Source organism: Gopherus evgoodei, chromosome 1, assembly GCF_007399415.2.
Source record: "Gopherus evgoodei ecotype Sinaloan lineage chromosome 1, rGopEvg1_v1.p, whole genome shotgun sequence".
In the NCBI taxonomy this organism is placed as follows: Eukaryota; Metazoa; Chordata; order Testudines; family Testudinidae; genus Gopherus; species Gopherus evgoodei.
In genome coordinates this window covers 302936290-302950590 of record NC_044322.1, presented here as the reverse complement: position 1 = coordinate 302950590, position 14301 = coordinate 302936290, and the positions used below count along the sequence as shown (strand labels likewise).

The following is a 14301-nucleotide window of genomic DNA, read 5'->3' as shown; positions in this document are numbered from 1 at the left end:
GCATCTCAGTGTCATGCATATTTAGGGAAATAAATAGGTCTTCAGTCTTCGTTTAATTACTCTTCACTTGTTCTCCTAGGGGCCTACTGATAAAATGTTTGTGAGATTATTTAGGTGTATACAGAGTGTAATAAAAGAACCCCAATCCGTTATTGTGGGTACACTTAACATTTTTTTAACAAATTAAAATAAATCCATCATTTTCACCTATAGCAACAACATAAATGTAACTGAAATTAACCACATGCACAATCTCGAGCCCTACACCCTGCCCTACCCATGATCCATGAAGAGGTGTGCATTGTGGCACACCCTGAAGACTTACAAAATTTGTTTTCCAGAAAATATTCTCTAGGAAGTTTGACAATCTCCAGTCTTAAAACTTGGGCTGCTACGTATCTGGGGAAGGAAATGCCTGGGGCCATAACAGAGCACTATTACACCCTCTCCTGTCCCCCCCACGCCAAAGGAGCTTCAGCTCAGAGGCCTTCATGGACTGCAACTGCAGCTGTATGTCACAGGGAGAGAAGTGGTTTCCTCTCTGAGGTAACCATTGTAGAAGAAAGAAAAGTTACTTATTGGTAGCTGTTTAGTTTTATAGAAGCAATATACTCTACTTCTTCCCTATGTCTTTGGAGTCTTCTGTATCTTTTGTTTTATCATAGTGAAATGCAACTGCTTGGGACTTTGGATCCCTTTTATTTAGCTGGTTCTGAGAGTTCAGACTACACAGGAGAACTTGGTTGACCCTAATAAATGCTTTTTTTCCTGAACAGTTCAGAGCTAATAGCATAGTTTACATCTTGCAAATGGAGATGTATAGACATAATATATGCAGCTACTGACAAGTAAATCATCCTAGTAGAACATCTTTAATCCTGAGGGATCAAAAGGCTATGTGGTCCAAACTGCTCAAATCCATCCATTTCTGTGGCGAGATGCAACGCAACACAAACTGTTGAAGTGCAGCCACTTCTGTGGCAAAATTCCAGAAAGTTACATACTTTCCCCCCATTTTGGATGCAAATGATGATTTCACTGTAAACTGCAGGAACTTAAGTAGACTTTCTGCATATACTCCATGCTGGAATCTGGCCTAGACCCAAGGGTAAACACTACAACTCTTGCAAAATTTTATTAGTGGAGAGATGTTAACTACTGGTCTGACATGAAGGATCTATCAGTTTATCTATTTTAGGGGTGAGATTGAAACTTTTCAAAATGTGTGGATATGTCTATGCACTACTGGCTTAAAAAAAATTTAATCTATCGAACTAGTGGATGTATCTGTCTAATCACCTAGATGCAGAGCTTTGGATCTGAAGTAGGAGAAACAAATATAAGTATCTGAATGTATTTTTCCTTCATTAAACTAATTCAGATTTAAGAAACTGAGAATGAAGAATACAAAAACTAGTCTTCCTGCTGCTACTCGAACCTCATATGCCTGAGCTAATTGTTAAATTGAAAATACTGTGGTGGTGAAGTAAATAATACAAGTCATATGCTCCAAGAATGTTTTCGAAAAGTGTTTAGTTACTACATACAGTTAAACGTTTTGCACTTTAAAGAGTGCTTTCTATCTGAGAATTGCAAAGCACTTTACAAGCACTAATAATAACTAAACCATATAAAACTCCTGCAAAGGCCATATTAACACCATTGTATAGGTAGAAATATTGAGTCAGATGTTAAGTGATTAGCCTAAGGTCACACAAATTGGGCATAATTGTAGTAACCGGAGATAGAATAATTCACTACTCAATTTGCGTTATTCTCTATTCCTGACTCCTATTCCTCTGTTTTGTCCATAAGATCATTCTGCCTGTATAGAATTGTCTTCCTCCCACCTTTACACTTTAGATGCTACAGGGTGTGGCTACACTTGCAGCTGTACAGCCCTGGGAGTTACAGCTGTCTTCGTACAGCTGCGTAGGGAAAGTGCTGCAATGTGGCCACACTGACAGCTACCAGCGCTGCAGCGTGGCTACATTTGCATCATTTGCAGCGCTGTTGGGAGTGGCTGAACAGGCATTCTGGGATACCTCTGGAGGCCAATTACAGCTCTTTTGGTGGCCACGCTGGCGGAGCAGCGCTGCATCACCAGCGCTGCAATCGTTATACCCCAGGCAGAGCTGTAGTGCAGCCAGCGCTGCAGCCAGGGAGATGCAGTGCTGTATGTGCCTTGCAAGTGTGGACGGGTGAGTAAGTTGCAGCGCTGCAACCCCACCACCAGCGCTGCAACTCTCCAGTGTAGCCAAGCCCACAGCTTTTCTTTCATGCACAGTGAGTCAAGTTTGAGGGTCGATAGTGTAAAGAGTTTTTGTGTTTGGCGTTTCCAAAAGTCTAATTTTGGCCTGAATTTCCCATGGATAGAACATAGTTGAATAGAAATACAGCTAGGATGGTTAACGTACCTTGTTCTGCCTAAAGGGTCATAGGACCTTTAATAAGAACAAATATCCAGGGGCTTTGTTTAAATTTTTTTTTGAAAGTTAGCACCTCCAAGTTTTTAATACCTATTAAGCCCATTCCAGGGCATTGTTTTAATACTGCATTAGAGAGAACAGTGCAACCACCTAAATTTTCAATCTGTTTCCTATAATTTTCCTCTCTGTCTCCAAGAACTAGCTTGAACTTGCTCAGTAAAAGATTATACCTTGAATGGGTACAGATAAATGTAAAATCAGTTGCCTATACTGTCTTTGTAATGCACAAAGCACTATTTGGCTATCTTACCTAATTCTGTAGATAAAATACTGTTTTACTATAAATAGCTTTAGGTTCTGCGTAGATGAAAAATTAATTTCTGTTGTAAAGTTGTAAATTGTCTTGATGTTACCCAGCTTTTTTAATTCCAGGCAAATGAAAAAAGTCTCATGATGAACAGCTTATATAAACTTCATGATAGATTGGCACAAGTAGCAGGTATGTTGTTAAAATTAATATTGACTATAAGAGAATAATAGTTTATCATTGCAACTAAATATATATGCTGGCTGTGTTTGTGGCAATAGATAAAATCCCTGGGGCTCAAATTCTTGGCTGCAGGATACAAATTACTTACCTCTGTTGAAATCACTGGGAGTTATTCATATACTGCGAATAGGGAGTTTACGAGTCCGAGTTCTAAATCACATAACCTGTCTTTCCACAAGCTATAACACACCCTAAAATCTATTTTGATAGTCTTTGGGTAGAAACAGCAGAACCTTTAGATCTGTCTGCAAACAAAATGAGCCATCTATGAGATTTACAAAATGATTAAGTCCTATCTAGATAGAAGGCTAGCACCCTTCCGATATCTAGAGTATGGCAGGTGGTCTCCAAGTTGCAATTATGTGGGTTGGGAAAGAAAACTGATAGGTAAATGACTTCATTCAGATGAAATTCAGAAGATACTTTAGGAAGAAACCTGGGATGTGGTCATAGGGGAACTCAGTCTTTGTAGAATACTGTGAAAGGGGGTGTGACACTTCATATGGAGATATGCTTATGATATGATTATGGCAGAACTAAGATGTATTTTATGCAAGATAGGTCATGCGAGATATCGTTGGAAAGGTTGTGATTTATTGAATATGATTATAATATTTGTATGCATGCATCATTTTTGTATCTGAAGTTAGGAATATTGTCTATGCACCCATTACAAATGTGTTTACACCTGGGGAATGCCCAAAAACATGCTGCTGCTCCTGCTTTTTGTTTAGTACCTGAAGTTCTAATCATATTTGTAGCATCACAGTTCATAGTTGTGGCAATCAGATGTTTGGGGAGAAAAGCATCCAGAAGTCTCTCTCTTCAACGTTCTTATTTTAAATACTTAGTGCCTCCAACTATTTTGTGCTTATGTAGATTGCATTAACTGTGTACGTTTGTACTTGCAGGCTTTTTAGTTTATATAACAAAGTAATAAATAGATCAAAATAAATAAAAATTTAATTTTACTAGGAGACCATGACTGTGGCAACTCTATACAGAGAAATCTTTCCGTCCAGGAGACAGCTGCATATTTAAAAGTAAGCAATTGGAAAAGGTATTTTTTCATTATTTTTCTTTTAAAGTTTGTACAAATTAACATTACCATTTGTTTTTAAAAAGCTGGTTTCACATTCAGTGTAGCAGTATAATTAAAATTTAACTACTTACTGCACATCACTTTTTGTATTTCACAGGAAATGAACATATCTTTCACACAAAGCCCTTATGGTTTTTATTTTTTGGGGAAAGGGAAAAGACGGTTTCATTAAACTACAGAATTTCTTCTGTGAATGTGAGTGTAAATGTAGAAAGTAAAGTTGCTTGTTACATGTTTTAACCTTTTCCTGTTTCATGAAATGAGCCAGAACACCCCAGATATCATATAAAATCTTAAGAGAACGTAGATTTTAAAATTGAATGGAGATGTTGCTTTATAAGCACAAATTTTGCTGTAACCTTGTGAATTATAAAAGTGTAAAAGGACAGGTCAGAATTCAATAGACAGTAGCATTTTGCTATTCTGTGTCTTCATTCTGTTTTCAGTTGCCTGGAGGCAAAGAAGTAGCAAAAGTGATCCTCCTTTTTTCAGTGAGAAGAGAATGGTCTCTTAAGTTTACTGGATATGTACTCGCCAACAGCAGTAAGAGCATGAGGCCCTTTGACAGGACCTTCAGGCAATAGTCTCTTAGGAAACCCCACCTATATTTGCCTTTCCTAATAGATAAGGGGAAAAGCATAACAGTAGAGCTAGTTGAAAAATGGAGTAAAGTACAAAAAAATCTACTTTCTTTTGAAGTGTCAAGTCTGTATTTTTCAACCACCTCCATGAGAGAGTGTTCAAATCAAAGTGACGCATTTGGAACCTTCTGAAAGGAGAGTTTTTTATTTCATTCTTCCTCTTGCTCCCAATTGGAACAAAAATACTATTAAGTTGCTACTCATTTTAATCTTTTTTTTGTTTTTTAAACCAAAGAATATGGTATTTGAAGAATTTTTTTTTGTATTCTCATTTTAACAGCTAAACAAAATGTTAACTACTTGGCAAAAATTATCTGTACTGTGAACAAAGGGAAAATTTGAACAGGATCCCAAAAATTAATGGGAAGGAGTGGAGGTGGTGCTGGTTGCACTTCTGAATGATGGGCGAAGATGGATAGCAACATTCTGCATCTATTGGTATGCAGAGCTGGGTGTAGCCTTTTGAGGGGGCTGTAGAAAAAGGTGTTAATAGTAAAGGTGAGAGATGAAATGCATAGTAGAGGATTTTAGCAGAGGGGAAGTAAAGACATTTGTTATGGTGATGAGATTTCAAATCTGTAAATGTGAGAGGCTGTAAATTGGTATACACATTTGTCATTTTTTAAAATACAAGTTTCATTTACTCTTGAAACTCTCCCATCCTGTAACTGGAATATAAATATAACATCTGATGTGCAGCACTTCACTAATTGTGTGCAGTGTCAGAATTTTAAAGCGATGCAACACATTCAGCACATTAGAAGCTACTCAGTACTTTCATTCTTCGTGGGAAAATAAGTTCACACATTAACTTTTGTCCTCTAATTTTAGGACAGTTTTATATCAGTTTGATCCTTAGGTGATAGAATAAGATCTACTGTAAAATCTTTTTTCAGTTTACATTTTTCTGGGAAGTAGAGTCCTTAATCTGTGTTTCAGCTTCGGTCTGGTTATGCAAAGGATATTTAAAGGTGAATTGTGGAGCTTACCTGCCAAAAAGTAATGGAGGCTTTATCCTACAACAGATGATGTGAAATGATTTTTATGGTAGAAACATTAGTAAGCTAGGAAAGGAAGGATTAATTAAAATGTTGATAGTATATTATGCATTTAAAATGTAATCAACTTTTTTTTGCAATTTATCTTCTAGGATAAGTTCTTTATCTAGGTTCATATCTCGTTTTGGTTTTAATTTTACAGAATGCTGAGCTCCCCCTAGTGACTATTGCTGAATGTTGCAATTCATAACTCCTTAAAATTGGGAGTGGCACACCTCTCAAATCTTTCAATTCAAGGGATTTAATTTTTAGTCTCAAAGTTGCATATAATCTGCATATATTTGGTGTCCCTTTGTGTGCATTGTTGAAACTTTATATAAAAAATAATCAGTATTGGCTGCTAATCCTTCTTATATGGTATTATATAAACTTATGTATTAGTGTTACATGATTTATTCTGGTATATTAAAGAAACATTTCACTGCTACGACTTGTTTTTGACAGAGTTTAGGTCCAGAGTATGAAAAAGTACTTAACACAGCGCTACAATGGATTATGAGTAGGGGGGAAGATGTTGGCATAAAGTAAGTGATTTTATTTCATAGGCTTTTATTTTTGCAATAAGTGAATTTAGCCCTAACACTGTTAAATGTTTTAAAATAGGTGTATTGGTAGTGACCCCAGTGAGGAATTAAATAATGTAACTGATGTGAAGTACCTGGAATCTACTAGACCACAGATGTCTTTCAGATGTCGTTTTCGCCGAGCATTTATTACTGTAACTCACAGATTATCAATATTGCTTTTGGGTAAGTTATTTAAATTCAGCCTTTTACTGGTTATAATTTCCATTTAAGTGTGTGGGTGGGGACAGGGTCTGGCAATGTTTGCCTTTTAATTCTGTCAACTGTCGTGTTTCTTTGTGTGGAGTGAATTGGCTTACGGTTTAATTGAAGTAATAAATTGATGTGACTGGCCTGTAACATCTGAAATTTTTGGTAGAAGTCGTATACAGTTTGTTTTATAAACATTTATAGGAAGGGGAAATTTCATTTTTTGTTATCCTGGGGGCACCAATTTGTTTAAACTTTTATGGACAGTAATAATGAAAACTAATTAATAAAAATAGCATAGCCTTAAAAAACATTCTATGTAGGGGTTGATGGAGGAGGGGAGATAGAGTAGAAATTCCAGAGTACCTGCGTATTATTTCTGTAGAAAGCACTGAAAATAAAACCTATCCTGTACAGTAGCACTTGTTTGAACCTTTGTTAATTAAAGCTGTTACCTGTAGATCAGATATTCTTCAATCAACACCCCAATCACAACCAGGTTTGACTTAGGGGTAGAAAAATAGGTCTTTAACGTTTATTTTTCTGTATGGAGCACCAGTCACTGACTCAAGGTGCGATGCAATGATTAATACAAAAATAATACAATCTACTGTACAAACAAATTCACTGCCTAGTCAAGACCATCCTCACTAAAATTTATCCCACAATAGAATAACTGTGAGTTCACTTACCAACCCATTGCATGCTCCTTATCAACAAATCTGGGCTATAACAGTTTGAGGCAGAACATGGTTTAGTGTAATGAATCATTAATATAAAATGCCACTCTGATGCCCTCCTGTTTAAACTGACAGGGCTCTTGCTCAATTGTCACTGCTTATATCATCAGCAGTAATTTTGCATGGAAAAGAGATTTTCTTTAGTAACTGAATCCCAAACTATTTATGATTTAATAAGCCAAAATCAGAGCCTTAAACTCAGATGCAGACTACTGGCCACAATTTTAACATTCTTCCTGAGAAATCCTGCTGAATGAGTAGCCCCTAATGTTCTCTGACTTGCCTGGATAGAACTTTGGATGGCATTGCTAATAATAGCCTCTCAGATCCTTTGCTAAAAAGGGATGGAACCACTCAAGAGACACTGACTGATTCCTGTGTGGACTGCACATGAATCAAAAAAGATGTCATGAACAGTGTATCAAAAATGGCTGGAAGAACCAAAATAATTTCCTTTGACACTGTTTCTTCATTGCTAAGAGATCACTGACCAATGCAATGCCTCTCCCATACTAGGATAAAGGGGAAGAGGAATCAGAACTCCAGAAATCATCAGAAATTTCCATCCATAATCTTCTCACTAAACATTTCCCCCCAAAATTTGATACAAATCAGTAATTGTCTGCTTCAAGAGATGACTTCTTGAGCAGAGAATTCACAGTTTCATCATTGAGAAAAGTGTGGCACCTTGTTTTCCTTTTTCTCTCCTACCCCCTATCTCCTTTATGCACATTGGAATGTTTGACAAGATTGTTAATGAAAGTAAGATTAATTTCCTGACAGGTGAGACGTCCAGTGGGGAAGAACCTGGGTCAAATTCTGAATTGAACATGTTACGTGTGATAACTAGAATACCAGACATTTCTGTCTGGAACTGAAGCAGGGAAGGACCTGTAGGCTTGGCAGAATTTGATATTTTCCCCCAGTTTTGATATTTATCAATGTTTGTTTGTTTTTAACTATTTTTACAGTTGTTGGAAATAAAGGGGGTCGTAGGGTTGAGGTTAGGTGTAGGGCAGTGCTGGAAGTGGGGCTTCAGGGGTCTCCCAGCAATAGCAGCAGGGCTGCAGGGGATTCCTTGAATAACTGAGGGTCCCAAGACACCAGAGCACAAGGTGCGAGGGAGACTACGGTCCTGGTGGAGCAGAGACTCCTGGCTGGGACCGCAAGGAGGATATCTTGATTGCCAGATGCTGCTGAACTGTTCCTTGTCTGGGGATGGCTCCCGCACTCCTGGCCTGGTGAGTGAGTTAGCAGGGCCATGACTGCAGAGCTACGGAGGGCTGCCTGCATAGCTGCAGAGCCAGTGATGCCCATACCTTACACCTGCAGGGAATAGGCAAGGCTGTGGTCCTGGCATGGCAGAACAAACCCTTGGCCAGGACTATGAGGAGGAGGATGAGCTCCAGCTGCAGGGGAGACCACCCCACAGCTGATTGGCTTGTGCCTGGGGATGGAGCCGTTCAGCAGTGGGATGGTCTCCCTTGCTGCCTGGAACTTGTCATCCTGGCCGGGAGTCTCTGCTCTGCCCCATCAGGCCCTCCGTCTTTCCCACACTTCGTGTCTGCAGGGATAGGCTGTTACTGGCCCACTGTAGCTCCGCTGTCATGGGAGTGAGGGAAGTGGTTTGTCACAGTGGGGCTACGAAGGGCTCCCTGCTCTGCAGCAGTACCAGTGACATCTGATCCAAACTGTGGAGGCTGCACTATTGCCAAGCCTGAAGATTTGTCACCTCTATGGAGATAGACAGTCTAGTTAGGATCAGAATGATTTTCATCTGTAGAAATGCATACAGTACTTCACAGCAAGAAACACTACTGAGTTGAAGCAGTCCACGTTTTATGAGAAATGAAACTTTCCCATTTACAAACATCCTGCCTCTACTCCCAAATGCTTGCCTGTAGCCAATAGGTAGAGTCCAAAAGCTGCTAAGTGTGTGCTTTTTAAAGTTCCACAGGCTGTCAAGCCAATATCATCTCTGAACCTTCAGTTTATGTGAAACCTTACTATTTTCTCTGTCAAGATAATCCAAATGGTATTGTATTTCATCTCAGGGAAAATTAAATTTCTTTAGTTTACCAAAAATAATAGCAAAATGTGATGCTCGGCAGAGGGAAACTGTCATTTTAGTGATATCAGTGAAGTATTTAAAAAAAATCTAATAACTTATTTCTTATTCAGCCCCCAAACTAACTTCTGTGCTGTTTTGTTGCAAAAATGCAAAACATTAACACTAATGTGTAGTATGTACTTCTGATACATCAAGGATTTTGCTGAATTTAACACACCAGCTAGTTAACCAATTTACAGAAGAATGTGGTGCACATTTAAGAACAGCCAAAGGTCTAAGTATATCTAAAAGAATATTATGAATTTTAATGCAGGTATAGGGATGGTTTGGGGAGTCTTGCACTACATGAAATATCGCTGGACAAAAGAGGAAGAGGAGACCAGGCAGATGTATGATATGGTTGTAAAGATTATAGGTATGAATTTTTTAAAATATACAACAAACACTGGTTTAGAAAACCTGCCGCAGGTTGCCTACCCTTAGTGTGTGTGTGTGTGTGTGTGTGTGTGTGTATATATATATATATATATATATATATATATACACAATATTAATCTCCATATAACTCTACCACAAACATTTGTTTAAAATAATTTTGTTGAAGAGGGAATAGAGTAAAAACATTCTATTCTTTTTTTTAAGGAACACTTCTGTCTAAATTTTTTTTTACTTAGTCAAAAATAACACTCAAGATTATTAATTCAGAACTGATTTATAGAGAATTTTTCCCCTTTATTCCAGGCTTATTTTTTACATTTGACAGCACTTTGTATATTGTCAGTTTTGCTGTTTTCCCTGATCAGTTTCCCTGATGTCTTCCATAGAGCTTTTTAAAAACCTGAAAGGCAAAGTAAAACTACTGATATTGGCAAGGGACTTGAAGCAGCTGTTTGTACCCAAAACTGCTTCTAATTCCTTATTTTTTTTAAAAAGGTGACTAAATTTGAAGTTGACTTGTAACAGTATAGCTAATTGTTGATTGTGGTATTCTCAGATGTTCTAAGAAGTCACAATGAGGCATGTCAGGAGAACAAAGACTTGCAGCCATATATTCCTATTCCCCACGTGTGTGATTCCTTAATACCACCTCAGGACAGGTATGTTCAGATTATTCTGTTGAATTGCTTTAAAGGGAAGTATGTTGAGCTTACACATACATGAGTTCCTTCGTCAATAAACTAAGCTACTGAATATTTCAAATGAGTAAATGAATCCATCTAGATTACATTGCAGGCATAAGAGATGAAAAGTCTTAGTTCAAGTGCTGGTCCCCATGTGTATTTTACACATGGGTACTCATGCGCATCATGCACTTGAGATCAGAGATTTCTAGCAAGTAGTGTCCGTTGGTCTGCACATCTCAGTTGTTTTCATCGTGCTTTGAAGCGAGGGCATAAGGGGTGGTGCAAATCAATGCCTCTTCAGTTCCTTCTTATGACTGCATGGCCAGAGTCAGAATCCTCTATGTCCAAAACTATCTTTGTCTCTTAATTTGTGAATATGTATATATTGTGTATATAGTTTAGTATTTAGTATTCTTAGAAGTTTTAGACTTAGTTTACTTCTCTCCATCTCAAGGAGTTCCTTCCCACAGAAAAGCAGTATGCCCATCATCCCAGGGTTAGAGCTGGGGCAGGAAATGCAGTTCTTTTCCTCCATCAGTGGTGAACCCCTGCACTGCCTTTACTGCCTTGGGGAGGCTCATATCACCACGAAGTGCAACATTTTGTTGTTCTTTCCCTACCTGAACCTGTGAGGGACGAGAGCTGTTTGTGGAAACATCTCATGGAGAAGCCAGGAGACCTCAGTCTGACCCAGACTGGGGAGACTCCCCCCAGTGCTGTGGCCTCAGATGGTGAGTAGCATCCCTCTGAACATGCGTTCTGGAGCAGAGGCCAAAACCATTAAGCTTCTCATAAGAATATGGGATACGAACATAAGTATAAGGACATATCTCTATCCAGATCTGCCTCTGAGAGACAGGACACCTCTCTGTCCCTGTGCAAGTTGGTTGAGTGCTCATGCATGAGTCTTAAAGAATTAAGCATGCTTAAATCTTCCGATCAAGAAGGGAAGGTGCGATAGAGGAATGATCCATTGCTTCTAGCTCTAGTTCTAGCTCCAATTCTCAAAGGTCAAAAGATCAGCACCTGTCAGCTTCAACTAGAAATTGCATGTTGGATTCCCATTCAACATACTCCAGGAAGGATCTGCCAAGCCCATCTCCTTAGTTGCACTGGATCTGTCAGTCTGGCCTGCAGGTCTCTGAACTCCAGAATGGACTGACATCTTTACATCACTGGAGGATATGCTTGACTTATCCTACCCACAATCTTCTCTTCTCTTTCTTGTCCCATCTTCCACAGGACATTTCAATACCAAAAGAAACCACCTTGAGGAGAAAAGGTCTTTCCTAGACCCTGTCCACAAGCAGGGATATACCAATGGAATGACAGGTGGAACTTGAACCTACCTTTTCGTCAGATGAGTCTGCTGTTCTGGATGAACCTTTGCTCCCTCTGAGGGAGACAAGTCTACATAGAACTTCTTCAAGGTCCTGGAGCCACCCTCTTCCCAGATATTACCATCCAGGGGACTTGTTGATACCCAGTGCCTTGGAGCACTCCCCATTCAATCAGCCTTCATACTGGCCCTACTGGAGTCTGTACGCTAGACATCCCAGATCTGGACAAGAATCATATTTGGCCCTCTTCCCCCAGCCAGTGCCACCTGGTCCCATCAGAGTATGCAGAGGAGGAAACTGAGCTGGATTCGCTAGTGCTGACAGTTCCATTGGGCATGTCATCATCCTGACGAGATGAAGCAGTCTCTACATCACCCTCAGCTCTGCCTGATGACCACAGGCAATACCAGGAGCTCTTGCAGAGAGTGGCAACTGAGCTCAAGATTTGTCTTGCGGAGATCAGTGACACACAGCGTAGACTCCCAGATATTCTACAACCCTCTGGCCCTAGCAGGGTGGCCGTCTCAGTAAATAAGGCCATTAGAGTACCTGCCAGGGCAGTATGACACATCCCAGTCTTCTGTGCCCTCACATCAGAAAGCGCTGAAAATTGTTCCTTTGTACCAGCTGAAGGAGCAGAGTTCAGTTTACCCACCTAGTGCCCAGTTGCTTGGTGGTGAAGGGAGCTGCAGGAAGATCCAGGCTGCATCACCTCAGGGCAACTCTGATACAAGTTCAGTAAATGCCTTGACCTTCTGGAGAGGAAGGTATTTTCATCGACCAGCCTTCAGTTCAGAACTGCTAACTTACCAGGCTCTGTTAGCAAAATATGATTTCACAAATTATTCCAAATGTGTGGAATTCAGGACAAACTTCCCCAGGAGGATAGGACTCAGTTCTAAGCCTTCATCAATGAAGCAAACTGGTGGCTAAGACTGCTCCAAACAGCAATGGACGCAGCTGACGCTGTGTCCAGAGCTACTGCTAGAGTCCTGCAAATCTGCGAATATCCACTATTTTGGATTGGATACAGATAGAAGTTTTGTATCCACACAGAGCTCTAGCTATTGCCACACTATAGTCATGAGGCAAGGGTCCTGGCTTCATGCTTCAGGGTTCCCCAGGGAGGTCCAGAATACCCCTGAGGACCTCCCCTTTGATGAATCTAATGTCTTCATGGAAAAGAGATAAGTTGCTTCACTCACTTAAGGGCTCTACAGCAACCTAATACGCTCTGATCATTTACATCCTAGCCCCAAAGAGAGAGCACCATAAGCAGGTTTATGAGCCTGGACCTTTTCCCTCAGTCCTTTTATAACCAGTGTTCTTACAAACTGCCACATAAGTGCCAGAGAGTACAAAAACTCAAATTTGTGGCTTTCTCTACTTCAGCTGTCACCACTCAACCCCACTCACCATCCATAGTTTACTTTTGACAGGATACTTGAGAACCACGTTCCTCAATTGATGCCATCCTTCATGGCCCCTCCCCCCCCCAACTTTTGGTGACTGCCTTGTTCATTTCACTCACAACTGGAGGGCAACAAGAGTGAACAAGTGGGTGCTGCAGAGGATTCAGTCTGGCTTTGCAATCAAGTTTGTATCACCTCACCATCAGAAACCTCTTTCTGACTCCTTTTCAGGGACCACTCTCACAAGGAGATCCTCCATCAGGAGGTGGACTCTTCTTCAGTGAGAAGCTATAGAGCACGTGCCACCTCAGTATCAAGGGAAAGTGTTCTACTCCCCATATTTCTTCCCGCCCAAGGAGAAAGGTTGGAGACCAAATCTCAGTCTACGGCAACTGAATGTCTTTATTCAAAAATCAAAATTTTGCATGGTCACATTAGCATTGATAATCCTCTCTGCTAAAGAGGGCATATGGATCGTGGCTCTTGATGTTAAAGTTATCTTTTTTTTTATGTGGACATTTGCCTGTCCCACATTTACCTGTCCCACATTTGCCTGTTCCTCTGTTTCCTAGTAAGCCAAGATCACTACCAATTCAAAGTGCTCTTGTTTGGCCTAGCTACAGCACCCAGGGTCTTCACAAAGGTCTTCTCAGTGATGGTGGCCTGGATGACTACACCATCTTTCCATATCTAGACTGGCAGATCTATAATGGATGTTCAGTCGATGTCTCTATTCCTATATTGTCTGATATCTTCCTTGGGAATCTGTCAGTATAGAAATGTTGTGGCCTGGCTGTGGTCTGCTTACTAACCATACACATACAACATGAATACTAGAGTACAGTCCCTGCCAAGGTCACAGCTTGTCGTCTTGGACAAACCCAGAACAAGTATATGCAGAAGTCCTTTCCTTATCCGTCTTCCTGGTGCGACCATTCTCATGGACACGTCCCCCGTAGGTGATGGAGGCAACAGCTCTGGGCCAAGGCTGCAGGAGCGATGTCTTTCATCTACCATGGATGAACCACCTCAGGTATGCCTTTCCTTCCATCCCAATCATA

General features: G+C 40.1%; 1 protein-coding gene across 1 annotated transcript in view; it reads left to right on the top strand.

Annotated features, from left to right (window-relative positions):
* The window catches only part of LEMD3 (LEM domain containing 3), a 75656-nt gene that overhangs the window by 50803 nt on the left and 10552 nt on the right, over positions 1–14301 (top strand). Inside the window, exons 3-8 of the mRNA XM_030548810.1 lie at positions 2862–2928; positions 3955–4022; positions 6225–6304; positions 6384–6529; positions 9678–9779; positions 10359–10461. Coding sequence (XP_030404670.1) covers positions 2862–2928; positions 3955–4022; positions 6225–6304; positions 6384–6529; positions 9678–9779; positions 10359–10461 — 566 coding nt within the window. The remainder of the gene's footprint in view (positions 1–2861; positions 2929–3954; positions 4023–6224; positions 6305–6383; positions 6530–9677; positions 9780–10358; positions 10462–14301) is intronic.